General features: G+C 44.1%; 1 protein-coding gene across 1 annotated transcript in view; it reads left to right on the top strand.

Moving 5' to 3' along the window:
• LOC139411640 (transient receptor potential cation channel subfamily M member 7-like) overlaps positions 1-14,997 on the top strand; it is an 81,150-nt gene that overhangs the window by 1,598 nt on the left and 64,555 nt on the right. Inside the window, exon 2 of the mRNA XM_071158237.1 lies at positions 12,846-12,925. Within this exon, the coding sequence (XP_071014338.1) occupies positions 12,846-12,925 (80 nt within the window). The remainder of the gene's footprint in view (positions 1-12,845; positions 12,926-14,997) is intronic.

Below are 14,997 nucleotides of genomic sequence, written 5' to 3'. Positions count from 1 at the left end.
ATCTACCTGACAGGTGTGGCATATCAAGATGCCAATTAAACAGCATGATCATTACACAGGTGCACCTTGTGCTGGGGACAATAAAAGGCCACTCTAAAATGTGCAGTTTTGTCACACAATACAATGCCACAGATGTTTTAAGTATTGAGGGCGCAAGCAATTGGCATGCTGGCATGCAGGAATGTCCACCAGAGCTGTTTCCAGAGAATTGAATGTTAATTTCGCTACCATAAACTGCCTCCAACATTATTTTAGAGAAATCCAACCGTCCAACCGGCCACATAACTGCAGACCACGTGTATGGTGTTGTATGGGCGAGCGGTTTGCTGATGTCAACATTGTGAACAGAGTGCCCCATGGTGGCGGTGGGGCTAGTGTATGGGCAGGCTTAAGCTACGGACAACGACACAATTGGATTTTATCGATGGCAATTTGAATGCACAGATACTGTGATGAGATCCTGAGGCCCATTGGTGTGCCATTCATCTGCCGCCATCTTGTTTCAGCATGATAATGCACAGCCCCATGTCGCAAGGATATGTACAGAATTCTTGGAAGTTGAAATTGTCACAGTTCATCCATGGCCTCACCCGTCGAGCATGTTTGGGATGCTCTGGATCGACGTGTACGACCGCGTGTTCCAGTTCCCGCCAATATCCAGCAACTTCGCGCAGCCATTGAATAGGAGTGGGACGACATTCCACAGGCCACAATCAACATCCTGATCAACACAATGCGAATGAGATGTGTCGCGCGCTGCATGAGGAAAATAGGGGTCACACCAGATATTGACTGGTATTCTGATCCAGCCCTACTTTTTTTTAAAGGGATCTGTGACCTACAGATGCATATCTGTATTCCCAGTCATGTGAAATCCATAGATTAGGGCCTTAAACATGTATGTCAATTGACTGATATCTTTATATAAACTGTAACTCAGTAAAATCTTTGTTGCATGTTGCGTTTATTTTTGTTCAGTATAATTTCCGTAAGAAGGACTTGATGGCGGTGGCCGTGGGTTGAATACTGGGTGTAGGAAAACCAGTCCGGTCTGAACCTGTAATTTCCTTGATGGAGTGAGTGAATGTTATCATTTGTGTTCTCTCAACGTTCTTCCTCCCTCTGCATCATATGCAGGTTGTTGTAATGCTACTCCTTGTTAGTGTAATGGTCACAGAAGGTTCATGAATAATTCATTACAATGACCTATTATGATGCATCACTTTTTACAAGACCTCTAGGGGCCTCTTAAATGGAACGATTTTCCTTATAAAGTGTACTACATAGTAGTACACTATATATAGGGAATATGGTGCCATTGGGACACAGCCCTAGATTGTGGACACCAACCATGGGTTTTCTGTCAAACTTTCCCAGAAGAGCCTGGTTCTGCAAAAAGTTCTGGCCAGGGCAGGTGTTGTGGAACTGCTCCTTGTTTCCCTCAGTCCCTGTCCCCTTTCAGCCTGTCACATGCTTCAGCCTACAGCCACTTAGCACGTTGTAGTAGTAGGGTGGTTTACCGTAGCCCTGCTGCGGTCAGGCCAGCGCTGCAGAGGCATGCTGAGTAAGTGTGACTGTCTCGAAGATCGGCCAACCTGATTTAAATGTTAAAACTCACTGATCTACAAATAATTTTGCATCCCATATAAATGTGTTTAAAATGTATGGGACCTGGACAGTAACTTGCGTAGGGCAAGCCCCCTGGAATGCACCCCCTGACTGTCAGTTTGCTAGAGGGCTAAACATGGACCAAAGGAGACTACTACTGTATAGGAGTCTGGCCTGTTCTATATACAGTAAGTAGTGTATAGACTGTTATCACTGCCTTCACTACTTCACGCAGTGACACAGTATAGTAGTGAAGGCGGCAGTGTTCTTGTGAAGTAGCAGTAGCATCACTAGCTATCCTCCTCCTGTTCTACCTTATTCACTCTGAGAGAAGAGTCTCTTATATTACACTACTATGCCTACAAGGGCTCCCTGGGAGTGTGAACTGAAGGCTCATCACACTGCTGTCCCGTGACTTTTCACATGGCTCCACACTTGGCTTCGTTTCAAGTTTTATTAGTCACATGGACAGGTACAGCGAAATGCTTAACTTGCCAGCCCTACCCAACAGGGCAGTATTCAATGTCAAAATAGTATCATTAATAGGAATAAATAAATAGAAGAATGTAAGTTATATACAGGGTCAATGCCAGTACCACATTTACAATGTGCAGGAATATTGGAGTAGTTAAGGTTGATATGTACATGTAGGCAGGGATCAGGAGGAAGTGACTGATAGCAGGATGAATAATAATAGTAGTAAACAATATGGCAGTCGTATAATGATGTGTGTGTGCTAGAGTGTCAGTGTATGTGTGATAGGTGAATATACATGTAAATAAGAGTAATAGTGACCAGTAGCAGGATAAATATACAGTACCAGATACACATACTCATTCAAGGGTTTTTCTTGATTTTTACTATTTTCTACACTGTAGAATAATAGTGAAGACATCACCTGGATTTCTGCATAAATGTGACATTGTCACAACAAACACAGTGTCCTTAAACTAGTAACACACACATGATTGTATTTTTCTTGTCTATATTGAATACATCATTTAAACTTTCACATTGTAGGTTGGGAAAAGTATATGAACCCCTAGATTAAGACTTCTCCAAAAGCTAATTGGAGTCAGGAGTCAGCTAACCTGGAGTCCAATCAATGAGATGTTGGTTAGAGCTGCCTTGCCCTATAAAAACACTCACAAAAGAGTGAGTTTTCTATTTACAAGAAGCATTGCCTGATGTGAACCATGCCTCGACCAAAAGAGATCTCAGAAGCCCTAAGTTTAAGAATGGTTGACTTGCATAAAGCTGGAAAGGGTTACAAAAGTATCTCTAAAAGCCTTGCTGTTCATCAGTCCACGATAAGACAAAATGTCTAGAAATGGAGAAAGTTCAGCACTGTTGCTACTCTCCCGAGGAGTGGCCGTCCTGCAAAGATGACTACAAGAGCACAGCACAGAATAATCAATGAGGTTAAGACTCCTAGTGTCGGCTAAAGACATGCTAACCTCTCTGTTGACGAGTCTACGATATGTAAAACACTAGAGAAGAATGGTGTTCATGGCAGGACACCATGGAAACCAAAAAACACTGCTGCACCTCTGAAGTTTGCCAAAGCGCACCTTGATGTTCCACAGCGCTACTGGCAAAAGGAAAAAAGGCACAGCACACCAACATCAAAACATCATCCCAACTGCATCCCAAACTATCGTTGAGGGAGCATCATGGTTTGGGGCTGCTTTACTGCCTCAGGGACTGGACAGCTTGCTATCATCAACGGAAAAATGAATTCCCAAGTTTATCAAGATGATTTGCAGGAGAATGTAAGGCTTATCTGTCTGCCAATTGAAGCTCAACAGACGTTAGGTGATGCAACAGAATGGCTTGAACAGAAGGAAAATAGGCTTTCTGGAGTGGGCCAGTCAATCCTGACCTCGACCCGATTGTGATGCTGTGGCATGACCTCAAGAGAGCAGTTCACACCAGACATCCCAACAATATTGCTGAACTGAAACAGTTTTGTAAAGAGGAATGTTCCAACATTCCTCCTGACCATTGTGCAGGTCTGATCTGCAACTACAGAAAACATTTGGTTGAGGTTATTGCTGCCAAAGGAGGGTCAAGCAGTTATTAAATCCAAGGGTTCACATACTTTTTCTTTCCACTAAGTCCTGGGTCCTGGGTCACCCCCTGTAATGCACTGAGCTGTCTGCACAACCCTTGGTAGGGCCTTCCGTCTGCAGTTGCAATACTAGATGGTAATACAAGCAGTCAGGATGCTCTCCATAGTGCAGCTGTAAAAGTTCCCAAGGATCTGAGTGGCCATTCCAAATGGTTTCAACCTCTTAAGGGAGAGGAGGTGCTGCCGTGCCTTCTTCACCACCGTGCTGGTGTGAGAGGACCATGTTAAGTCCTCAGTGATGTGGACACAGAGGAACTTGACCCTCTCCACTGTGGATGAGGGGTGTGCTCCCGCCCCAGTTTCCTGTAGTCCACGATCAGCTCCTTAGTCCCGCTGACGTCGAGGGAGTTTAACCTGCCTGAGGCAGCCATCTACAGCCAGCTATAGATACTTTAACAACATTATCATCATGTAGCTACAGTTAATATAAATAACATTATCATGTCGTGTGGTAATAGGACTTATAACAACATTATTATGCCATGTTGATGATTGTAGTACTTTTTGATCAATCATAGTGACAGCCTGAATCTTATCTTTTCCAATGTCAATGTTTATTGACCTTCATTAATGCTGTAAAATGTCAGGCAATGATTGTAGTTGTATCACAACTCTGGGTCATTGAGGGCAGTAGTTTATGGTGTTTTATGAAGAGCAGTGCAGACATTTTAGGACGTGTTTATGGTAGTGTCTACAATAAATGTTGATTTATTATGAAGGGAGGAGAGTGATAGTTCCCTTAGAGTAGACTCCACTGTGCAACTGTTACGGACCGTACCACTACCTACCCGGTGAAGTGGGGCCGCGCCACCACCTACCCGGTGAAGTGGGGCCGCGCCACCACCTACCCGGGGAAGTGGGGCCGCGCCACCACCTACCCGGTGAAGTGGGGCCGCGCCACCACCTACCCGGGGAAGTGGGGCCGCGCCACCACCTACCCGGGGAAGTGGGGCCGCGCCACCACCTACCCGGGGAAGTGGGGCCGCGCCACCACCTACCCGGGGAAGTGGGGCCGCGCCACCACCTACCCGGGGAAGTGGGGCCGCGCCACCACCTACCCGGGGAAGTGGGGCCGCGCCACCACCTACCCGGGGAAGTGGGGCCGCGCCACCACCTACCCGGGGAAGTGGGGCCGCGCCACCACCTACCCGGGGAAGTGGGGCCGCGCCACCACCTACCCGGGGAAGTGGGGCCGCGCCACCACCTACCCGGGGAAGTGGGGCCGCGCCACCACCTACCCGGGGAAGTGGGGCCGCGCCACCACCTACCCGGGGAAGTGGGGCCGCGCCACCACCTAGTGGTGTAGGGTGAAGAGGGACTGGGGAGAGGTTGACAGCGTTGTTAAGGACAGACAAGGTAGGTCCTACAGGTCCTAGTTGTCGTACCTGGACTACTGTCCAGTTATGTGGTCAGATGCCACAAAGAGGGACTTAAGAAAATTACAACTGGCCCAGAACAGGGCAGTACGGCTGGCGCTTAAATGTACACGGAAAGCTAATGTGTCAATCTCTCCAGGCTCAGGTAATTGGAATGGACTGATTTGAGTAGAGGAAAGATTGACTTCATCACTACTTGTATTTGTGAGAAGTGTTGACATGTTGAATGCACAGAGCTGTCTGTCTAAACTACTAGTACACAGATCAGACACCCATGCATACCCCACCAGACATGCCACCAGAGGTATCTTCAGTCCCCAAGTCCAGAACAGATTATGGGAGGAGCGCAGAGCCATGACAACATGGAACTCTATTCCACATCAAGTAACTGATGCAAGCAGTAAAATTCAATAAAATAAAGATAATAATACACGTTATGGAACAGCGGGGACTGTGAAGAGACACACACACCGACACACACACACAATATCATACTCACTATACACACATGTACACATGGATTTTGTGTTGTGGGTATGTGGTAGTAGAGTAGTGGCCTGAGGGGGCACACTTAATGTGTTGTGAAATGTATTTTGATGTTTAAATTGTATTATAATGTATATTACTGCCTTCATGTTGCTGGACCCCAGAAAGAGTAGCTGCTGACTTGGCAGCAGCTAATAGGGATCCTTAGTAAATACAAATACTGGTGTATGTTGAAGTTGCCCCTAGACGCTAGTTTGGGGTCAGTTTTTCATTTTCTGTCCCTCACTAATGGCTAAGTTTGGGATGGGCCCGTAAGTAAGCATTAGTTACTCTACACTCGTTGTTTACAAAGCATTTGACAAATAACATTTGATTTGATTGGAGGAGGGGAAGTTAATCCTACATATTCACCCCAGTGAATTCACTTCACCCCAGCGTGCACCTACTCTCTAGGTATCCTGTTGTCTCTTGTGACAGGCTAATTACATGGGCCTACATGTTAACATGTTGCGTATCTCAAGTGGGTTGAGGTCGTGTGATTGTGGAAGCTAGATCATCTGATGTAGCGCTCCATCACTCTCCTTCTTGGTCAATAGCCCTTACACAGTCTGGAGGTGTGTTGGGTCATTGTTGAAAAACAAATTATATTCCCACTAAGGGCAAACCAGATGGGATTGTGTATCGCTGCAGAATGCTGTGGTAGCTATGCTGGTTAAGTGTGCCTTGAATTCTAGTTCATTAGAGTTATCGGCCATAATCGGTGTCCAAAAATGCCGATTGCAGTCAGCATGCCAATTGCACACTCCCTCAAACCTTGAGACATTTGTGGCATTGTGTTGTGTGACAAAACTGCACATTTTAGAGTGGCCTTTTTATGTCCCCAGCACAAGGTGAACCTGTGTAATGATCATGCTGTTTCTGTTTTCATCAGCTTCTTGATATCTGTCACCTGTCATGTCACCTGTCGTGTAGATGGATTATCTTGGTAAAGGAGAAATGCTCACTAACAGGGATGTAAACGGATGTGTGCAAAATATGAGAGCAATAAGCCTCTAGGATCTTTTATTTCAGCTCATGAAACATGGGACCAACACTTTACATGTTGCATTTAATATTTTTGTTCAGTGTAGTTCCTCCCCTCTGTTATCTCCTTATCTCTCCCTTGTGGTGTGTCCACCTAATCCTTCTGTCTTTGTTTTAGTAATATTAATAATGCCTATTTAGAGGTGAGAAAGATAGCGGTCTGTCTGTGTCTGCTACAGAGGCACGGCCAGTGTGAAACCACTATGTGAGAGGTAAGCCTATTCACCCAGCCTCTCGTAGAGGACAAAGGAATTTGATTTGAAGCATTTTCAATTATCTTTATTGTAAAAAAAAAAAAAAAACGCAGAGCATTTTTCAATCAACACTGACCTTCTGAAGATGACTCCACACCTCTTTTACACATTTTTGTTGTCATATAGCAGACGCTGTTATCCAGAGCAACTTACACAAGCAATTAGGGTTAAGTACCTTGGTCAAGGGCACAACGACAGATTTTTCACCTAGTTGGCTCTGGGATTTGAACCAGCGACCTTTCAGTTACTGGTCCAACGCTCTTAACCAATAGGCTACCTGCCTTTTACACATTCTCCTGTTTGACCCTGAGCTTCTCAGCTTTGTCATGCACCTTGCCGGGCCCGCCAGCCTGGCAGGTAACAACAGTATAAACTGTCTCTTGTTATTAACACCCCAGCACCACTACTTCATGCTAATGTCTTCTCTCTCCCCCAGTTTATAGACTCATTATGAGTGTGAGAACAGGCTGGCTGGCCAGATGTTATCTGGAATTCTATGAGTCAGTCAGGCATGTTGGCCAGAGGAGTGCAAGAGGAGAGGTTAACTAGGGCTGCAGGCCAGGGCTGTGGTGTGCATTTAGCCACCTTTCTCTGTCACTGCCACAGCCCTCCGACCTAGGAAACGGGTTGGAGAGTGGGTGGGGAGTTGGGTGCTTCGTGAAACCGACTCATGTCGTCAGAAGGTAAAGGGTCAACAGAGGTGTGTGTGTGTGTGTGTGTGTAAATGGGGCTGGTTAATTTCCTACAGGAAGACTAAGTGGCCAGAAAGAGCCCTTCCTCTGTTTGGCAGAGAAAGAGGGAGGGAGGTAAGGGGAGAGCTAGTGACGAGGGAGGTAGAGAGGGATATAGAGGTAGAGAGAGAGGGGGAATGAGGGAGGTAGAGAGAGGGGAACGAGGTAGAGCGAGTGAGGGATGAGGAGAGGGAGAGGTAGAGGGAGAGAGACGTGTTTGTGTTCCTGGCTGGGGCTTTAAAGTGCATCTAAATTGAGTCTTTTGTTGCCTGACATTCTCAGGTACCATGGATACAGGTCAGCGGGGACCAAAGCCTCTCTAACAACCCTCTGTTAACACTTATTAACCATCAGACCACCTGAATGAATGAGACGTCCTGTGTTCATTATCTGAAGCATTCAAATCTTCTCCTGTTATCATAATATCACCATCCTATTGAAGATAGTTTTACCATAATGAATAGTCCTGGGAATTGCCAGGGACTCACGATACAATATTATCACGATACTTAGGTGCCGATAAGATATGTATTGCGATTGTCACTATTCTATATTTATTGCGATTCGATACTGTGATTTTGTGCTTTGACGTTCTAAACATGTTGACTCACTATAGAGTGTCTGCTGCAGAGAGACAAGAAGAGAGCATGAGAACGAGATCTGATCAGTCAGGGAAATAAAAGAGCTGAAAACATGTTGACTCACCATTTAAAAAGATCGAAAACAAGCTATAGGATGAAAAATACAGGAGTTTTGGTGCAGGTACAGCCGACTAGCGCTAGCTAAGCCTACCTACTATAGCATAAATAAATATATTATACAGTACATGTCAAAAGTTTAGACACCTACTCATTGAAGGGTTGTTCGTTTAAAACATTAAAAAAAAAAAAAAATTTTACATTGCAGAATAATAGTGAAGACTTCAAAAATATGGAATCATGTAGTAACCAAAAGAAAGTTAAGTTAAAATATATTTTTTATTTGAGATTCTTCAAATTAGCCACCCTTTGCCTTGATGATAGCTTTGCTTACGCTTGGCTTTCTCTCAACCAGCTTCACCTGGAATTATTTTCCAACAGTCTTGGAGTTCCCACATATGCTGAGAACTTGTTGGCTGCTTTTCCTTCACTCTGCGGTCCAACTCATCCCAAACCATCTCAATTGGGTTGAGGTCGGGTGATTGTGATGGCCAGGTCATCTGATGCAGCGCTCCATCACTCTCCTTGGTCAAATAGCCCTTACACAACCTGCTGTTGTGTTGGGTCATTGTCCTGTTGGAAAACAAATGATAGTCCTACTAAGTGCAAACCAGATTGGATGGCGTATCGCTGCAGAATGCTGTGGTAGCTATGCTGGTTAAGTGCCTTGAATTCTAAATAAATCTAAGACAGTGTCACCAGCAAAGCCCCCCCACATCACACCTCCTCTATGCTTTACGGTGGGAACCACACATGCAGAGATAATCCGTTCATGTACTCTGAGTCTCACAAAGACCACAACGGTTGGAACCAAAAATCTAATTTGGACTCTAAACAAAGGACAGATTTCCACCGGTCTAATGTCCATTTGCTCGTGTTTCTTGGCCCAAGCTAGTCTGTTCTTCTTATTGGTGTCCTGTAGTAGTGGTTTCTTTGCAGCAATTTGACCATGAAGGCCTGATTCATGCAGTCTCCTCTGAACAGTTGATGTTGAGATGTGTCTGTTACTTGAACTCTGAAGCATTTATTTGGGCTGTAATTTCTGAGGCTGGTAACTCTAATGAACTTATCATCTGCAGTGGAAATAACTCTGGTTCTTCCTTTCCTGTGGCGGTCCTCATGAGAGCCAGTTTCATCATAGCGCTTGATGGTTTTTGCGACCACTTTTTTTGCGACTGAAACATTCAAAGTTCTTGACATTTTCAGCGTTGACTGACCTTCATGTCTTAAAGTAATGATGGACTGTTTCTCTTTGCTTATTTGAGCTGTTATTGCCATAAGCTCTATTTGGTAAAAGACCAAGTCCATATATCTTCTGTATACCACCCCTACCTTGTCACAACACAACTGATTGGCTCAAATGCATTAAGAAGGAAAGAAATTCCACAAATGTACTTTTAACAAGGCACACCTGTTAATTGAAATGTATTCCAAGTGACTACCTCTTGAAGCTGTGCCAAGAGTGTGCAAAAAAATCTATTTTGTTGTTTTGGTTACTACATGATTCCATATGTGTTATTTCATTGTTTTGATATCTTCACTATTATTTTATAGTGTAGAAAATATAAAAAATTAGAAGAAACCATTGAATGAGTAGGTGTGTCCAAACTGTTGACTGGTACTGTATATAGGCCTATACATATATTTTTTTTTTACAAATCGATACTTGGAGTCAAATATCTATATAATATTGCAATATGTAACTGTATATGTCCCCCAGAGATAGCCTTGTGAAACCAGCTTGATTTCGCGATCGCTCACATTCTGGGTCACGTCACGTCAACGTGAACACAGCGGACAGTCTGCTTGACCAGGCTAGAACAGATTTGAATAGCAGTAATGCCATTGACCAGAGAGTTGGGCCTAGTTTCAGTGGGAAGTGAGTCGCTCCCAGTGGCTATTAGTTGCCTAGTAATGGTAAGCCTAACCAAGTCGTCCTATAAGTACCTAACCTGTGGTCCCTGTGTATATAGCGGAGGAGGTTGGTTGAGTGAAACATGCTCACGTGACGAGTGAGACTGTCTCAGCAGGTGGTCTGAAGAAGATCTAAATTACTGAGGCCTCTACCATCCTGCCCCTCTCTCTCTCTCTCTCTCGGGTAATAAGCAGTGTGTCTCCGACACATTCATCAGCCCTCTGAGTGTCTCTGTCTTACAGATTAACTCCTATTCACAGTTAGAGTAACACAAGGTTTCTCTCTACTGCTCACTGATCACTCAGCTTTTAACAGACACGGATTTGCAATTTTCCATCACCTTTTAGACTTTGAGACTGGAGCGATTATGTGGTGAGGGACAGAGCGTGAGAGAGGAAGATATAGAGTGACAGATGGTATCTGTGGAGATCTGTTGATACTGTGCTGCTGGTCTGCAGTGCTGGTGTGGTTGGTTGGCCAGGAGATGCGTGAAGGTTATTTGGTATGTTCCTGTACTCAGCCCTTGAACACCACCGCGATGAAGAAGAGGACAACTTCCAGGTAGACGACCTGTTTTATCTGTGTTCTAGAACTTCTGTTGTTCTAGAACTTCTGGTCTTCTACCTCCTGTTTTAGAATTCTGTCCTACTTCTGTTGTTCTAGAACTTCTGGTCTTCTACCTCCTGTTTTAGAATTCTGTCCTACTTCTGTTGTTCTAGAACTTCTGGTCTTCTACCTCCTGTTTTAGAATTATTTTCTACTTCTGTTGTTCTAGAACTTCTGGTCTTCTACCTCCTGTTTTAGAATTCTGTTCTACTTCTGTTGTTCTAGAGCTTTTGATGTGCCACTGCTGTGTTACAACTTCCATTTGACCTTTGATCTTAGCTCTCTGCCAGTAAACCACTGTACCCAGTACTTCTCTGAGTTAGGAGGAGGTGAAGAATTTCAGCCTGTTCCTTTGTGAAGGGAAGGATTATTGGTGCTAATCGTCTGAGGCCCTGTGTTGTTTAGAACCAGGAACAAAAAGCTATCGGAACGACGGAACCCTGAAAAATAATTGAAAATTCTTCTGACATAAAGCCCTCACTCTCGCTGGACGCTCGCTCGGCCGCCTGTCTCAGGAGAGTGAGAGAGTTTGTGGTTGTGAACGGACCGCTGCTGTTCACACACACACTGCTGTCCACTTGGCAGCACTAGCAGCTCTGGTCTAATACACAGCAGGATTTAGTCTGATTACATTTATTAGTTTATCAATCAGAATACTGAGCCTCCTGGATTAGGGGGTCACTAGGAGCTCCTGGCTGACTAGTTTGGGGTGCCCCTGAGGGGAGCTCGGCTCTGTGGTTACTGGTTAGTTACCACAGCAAACATTGATTGGACTGCCTTTAACTGTGAAAATATTGTCTTGTATTATTTTGTGTTGACATGAGTTCAAATTGTATGTATGTACAGTCGTGGACAAGTTTTTGAGAATGACACAAATATAAATTTTCACAAAGTCTGCTGCCTCAGTTTGTATGATGGCAATTTGCATATACTCCAGAATGTTATGAAGAATGATCAGATGAATTGCAATTAATTACAAAGTCCCTATTTGCCATGCAAATTAACTGAATCCCAAAACACATTTCGACTGCATTTCAGCCCTGCCACAAAAGGACCAGCTGGCATCATGTCAGTGATTCTCTCGTTAACACAGGTGTGAGTGTTGACGAGGACAAGCATGGAGATCACTCTCATGCTGATTGAGTTTGAATAACAGACTGTAAGCTTCAAAAGGAGGGTGGTGCTTGGAATCATTGTTCTTCCTCTGTCAACAATGGTTACCTGCAAGGAAACACATGCCGTCATCATTGCTTTGCACAAAAAGGGCTTCTCCCAACCGTTCAGGAACAGTTTGGTGACGAACAATGCATTTTCCAGCATGATGGAGCAACTTGCCATAAGGCAAAAGTGATAACTAAGTGTCTCGGAGAACAAAACATAGATATTTTGGGTCCATGGCCAGGAAACTCCCCAGACCTTAATCCCATTGAGAACTTGTGGTCAATCCTCAAGTGGTGGGTGGACAAACAAAAACCCACAAATTCTGACAAACTCCAAGCATTGATTATGCAAGAATGGGCTGCCATCAGTCAGGATGTGACCCAGAAGTTAATTGACAGCATGCCAGGGCGGATTGCAGAGGTCTTGAAAAAGAAGGGTCAACACTGCAAATATTGACTCTTTGCATCAACTTCATGTAATTGTCAATAAAAGCCTTTGACACTTCTGACATGCTTGTAATTATACTTCAGTATTCCATAGTAACATCTGACAAAAATATCTAAAGACACTGAAGCAGCAGACTTTGGAAATTAATATTGTTATTCTCAAAACTTTTGGCCAAGACTGTATGTATGTTGAATGTTCAGGGTAAGTCAATTAAGCAACCAAGTAGACCAGCTACAGCCTCGTTTGAACTGTACATTGGCCCATGGTGTCCCTACTATAGTGATCTCTGATACAAGGAGCCAATTTGTAACGTTGTGATTCATGATATTTCTGTCTCCTCTCTCCACAGTCCCAGAAATCCTGGATAGAAAGCACTTTCACCAAGAGGGAATGTGTCCACATACTTCCAGTGTCGAAAGACCCCCACAGGTATCAATCAATCAATCAATCAAATGTATTTATAAAGCCCTTTTTACATCAGCCGATGTCACAAAGTGCTGTACAGAAACCCAGCCTAAAACCCCAAACAGCAAGCAATGCAGATGTAGAAGCAAGAGGAAGAAACCTAGAGAGGAACCAAGCTCTGCGGAGTGGGCATTCCTCTTCTGGCTGTGCCGGGTGGGGATTATAACAGTACATGGCCAAGATGTTCAAACGTTCATAGATGACCAGCAGGGTCAAATAATAATAATCAGTGGTTGTAGAATGTGCAACAGGTCAGCACCTCAGCAGTAAATGTCAGTTGGCTTTTCATAGCCAATCATAGAGAGAGAGTCGAATGCAGCAGGTCCCGGGACAAGGTATCACATCCGGTGAACAGGTCAGGGTTCCATAGCCGCAAGTAGAACAGTTGAAACTGGAGCAGCAGCAGGTGGACTGGGGACAGCAAGGAGTCATCAGGCCATGTTGTCCTGAGGCATGGTCCTAGGACTCTGGTCTTCCTAGAGGAGAGAGTTAGAGGGCGCATACTTAAATTCACACAGGATACCGGATAAGACAGGAGAAATACTCCAGATATGACAGAGTATGTCTGTCTGTCTTCTGTCTCTTTCTCTCGCATGTATCTCTCTCTCCCGTCCCTCCATCCTTGAGTGTTTATTACCTGCATGGTGGGGTTAGTACACTGCAATCTGTAATTACACTGAGTGTGTCTGTAAAGGCCAGAAGGTGAAACTTAACCACTACTGTAGTAAGTAAGAGTTGGTGTTAGGGCAGGGTGTAGCCCAACTACTAGGTTATCCTCCAACAGCCAGCCAGCCAAGGGGGTAACTTTGTGTTGGATATTGGAATGGTCAGGGTCAATTGGTTCCAGTGTCAACACCCCTCTACAGGGGGTCCGGGGGCTTGGGAGATTTTATTTTATTTGCTGTGAAATGGTTGTTTCTGTTGACTTTCTAAGGGAAAATGCATCTAAAAAAATCCTGATAATTTGGTCAATATACCCCAATCACAACTGCAAAAACCAATATTTGTCTATATTACTTCCTACTCTTAACAGTTAACAAAAAGCCACCACCACACCCATTATTTAACTACATTTGAATGTCAAAGCCCATTATTCTATTTGTGTACCCTTCGCCACGCTTGGCTAGTACATGGTCTTGAATAAATCATTTCTTATACCCAACTAACTTGTTGTAGCACTTGGGCTATAGTCTGCAAAGATGAGGTGTTGAACTTATAGTGCCTTATAACTCATTCTCACCTGATGACCTGTTCGTCCTCTCCCTGCCTCAGCATGTGGGATGCTCACTCTCTATGTTGCCTGTCTTTGAACCCTGCCATAATCAAATGACGAAAATGTCTGGCCTTAACAATGATGGGGTTACCCTATAAAGACGAATTACATTCTGCTTTTATTAGCTAAATTATTGATTTACTGTCTGGGAATAAGTATAGCTAGCTAGCTGACTGCATAGTACCAGTCTATTGTAAATTGTACAGTGTAGATGGCTATGTAGCCATTCATTTACTTAGTCTACTGCACTCCTTCAATCTTATGTCCGGCACTTTTTTTGTCTTTTGTATTGGCACCTCCATTAAGCTACTTTTTCACTAGGGTGACCACTGACTCACTGAGTGCTGCTCATCTGAAACTGCAGCTGAAAAGATGAAAGGGAAGATCAAGATACTGTGCTAGCTTGCTAACGTTAGCCTAGCTAAAATAGCCAACCTAGCAGTGCATCACTTGGTATAAAACTGTTTTTATACTATTATCTCATCACCAATAGTTTGCTAAATAGACAACAACCTAGGACTACATTTTGTAAAATGTTCATGAATTTTTACTCTTTTTAAACTTTCAAAACATTTCTACATTGGAGCGCTCGTGAATATAGCTTCCCAGGGCTCAAGACTAATGTTGATTCAGGAGTGGCACCGGAGACAGCGTCTTCCATCAACAAAGCACCAAATTATGGAATTTCTTGTGGAAGAATGGTTTGGCATCCCTCCAATAGAGTTCCAGACACATGTAGAATCCATGCCTATGCACATTGAAG

This window comes from Oncorhynchus clarkii, chromosome 6 (genome assembly GCF_045791955.1).
Source record: "Oncorhynchus clarkii lewisi isolate Uvic-CL-2024 chromosome 6, UVic_Ocla_1.0, whole genome shotgun sequence".
NCBI lineage: Eukaryota > Metazoa > Chordata > Actinopteri > Salmoniformes > Salmonidae > Oncorhynchus > Oncorhynchus clarkii.
Note: the sequence above shows the minus strand (reverse complement) of the source record. Positions and strands in the feature narration are given on the sequence as shown.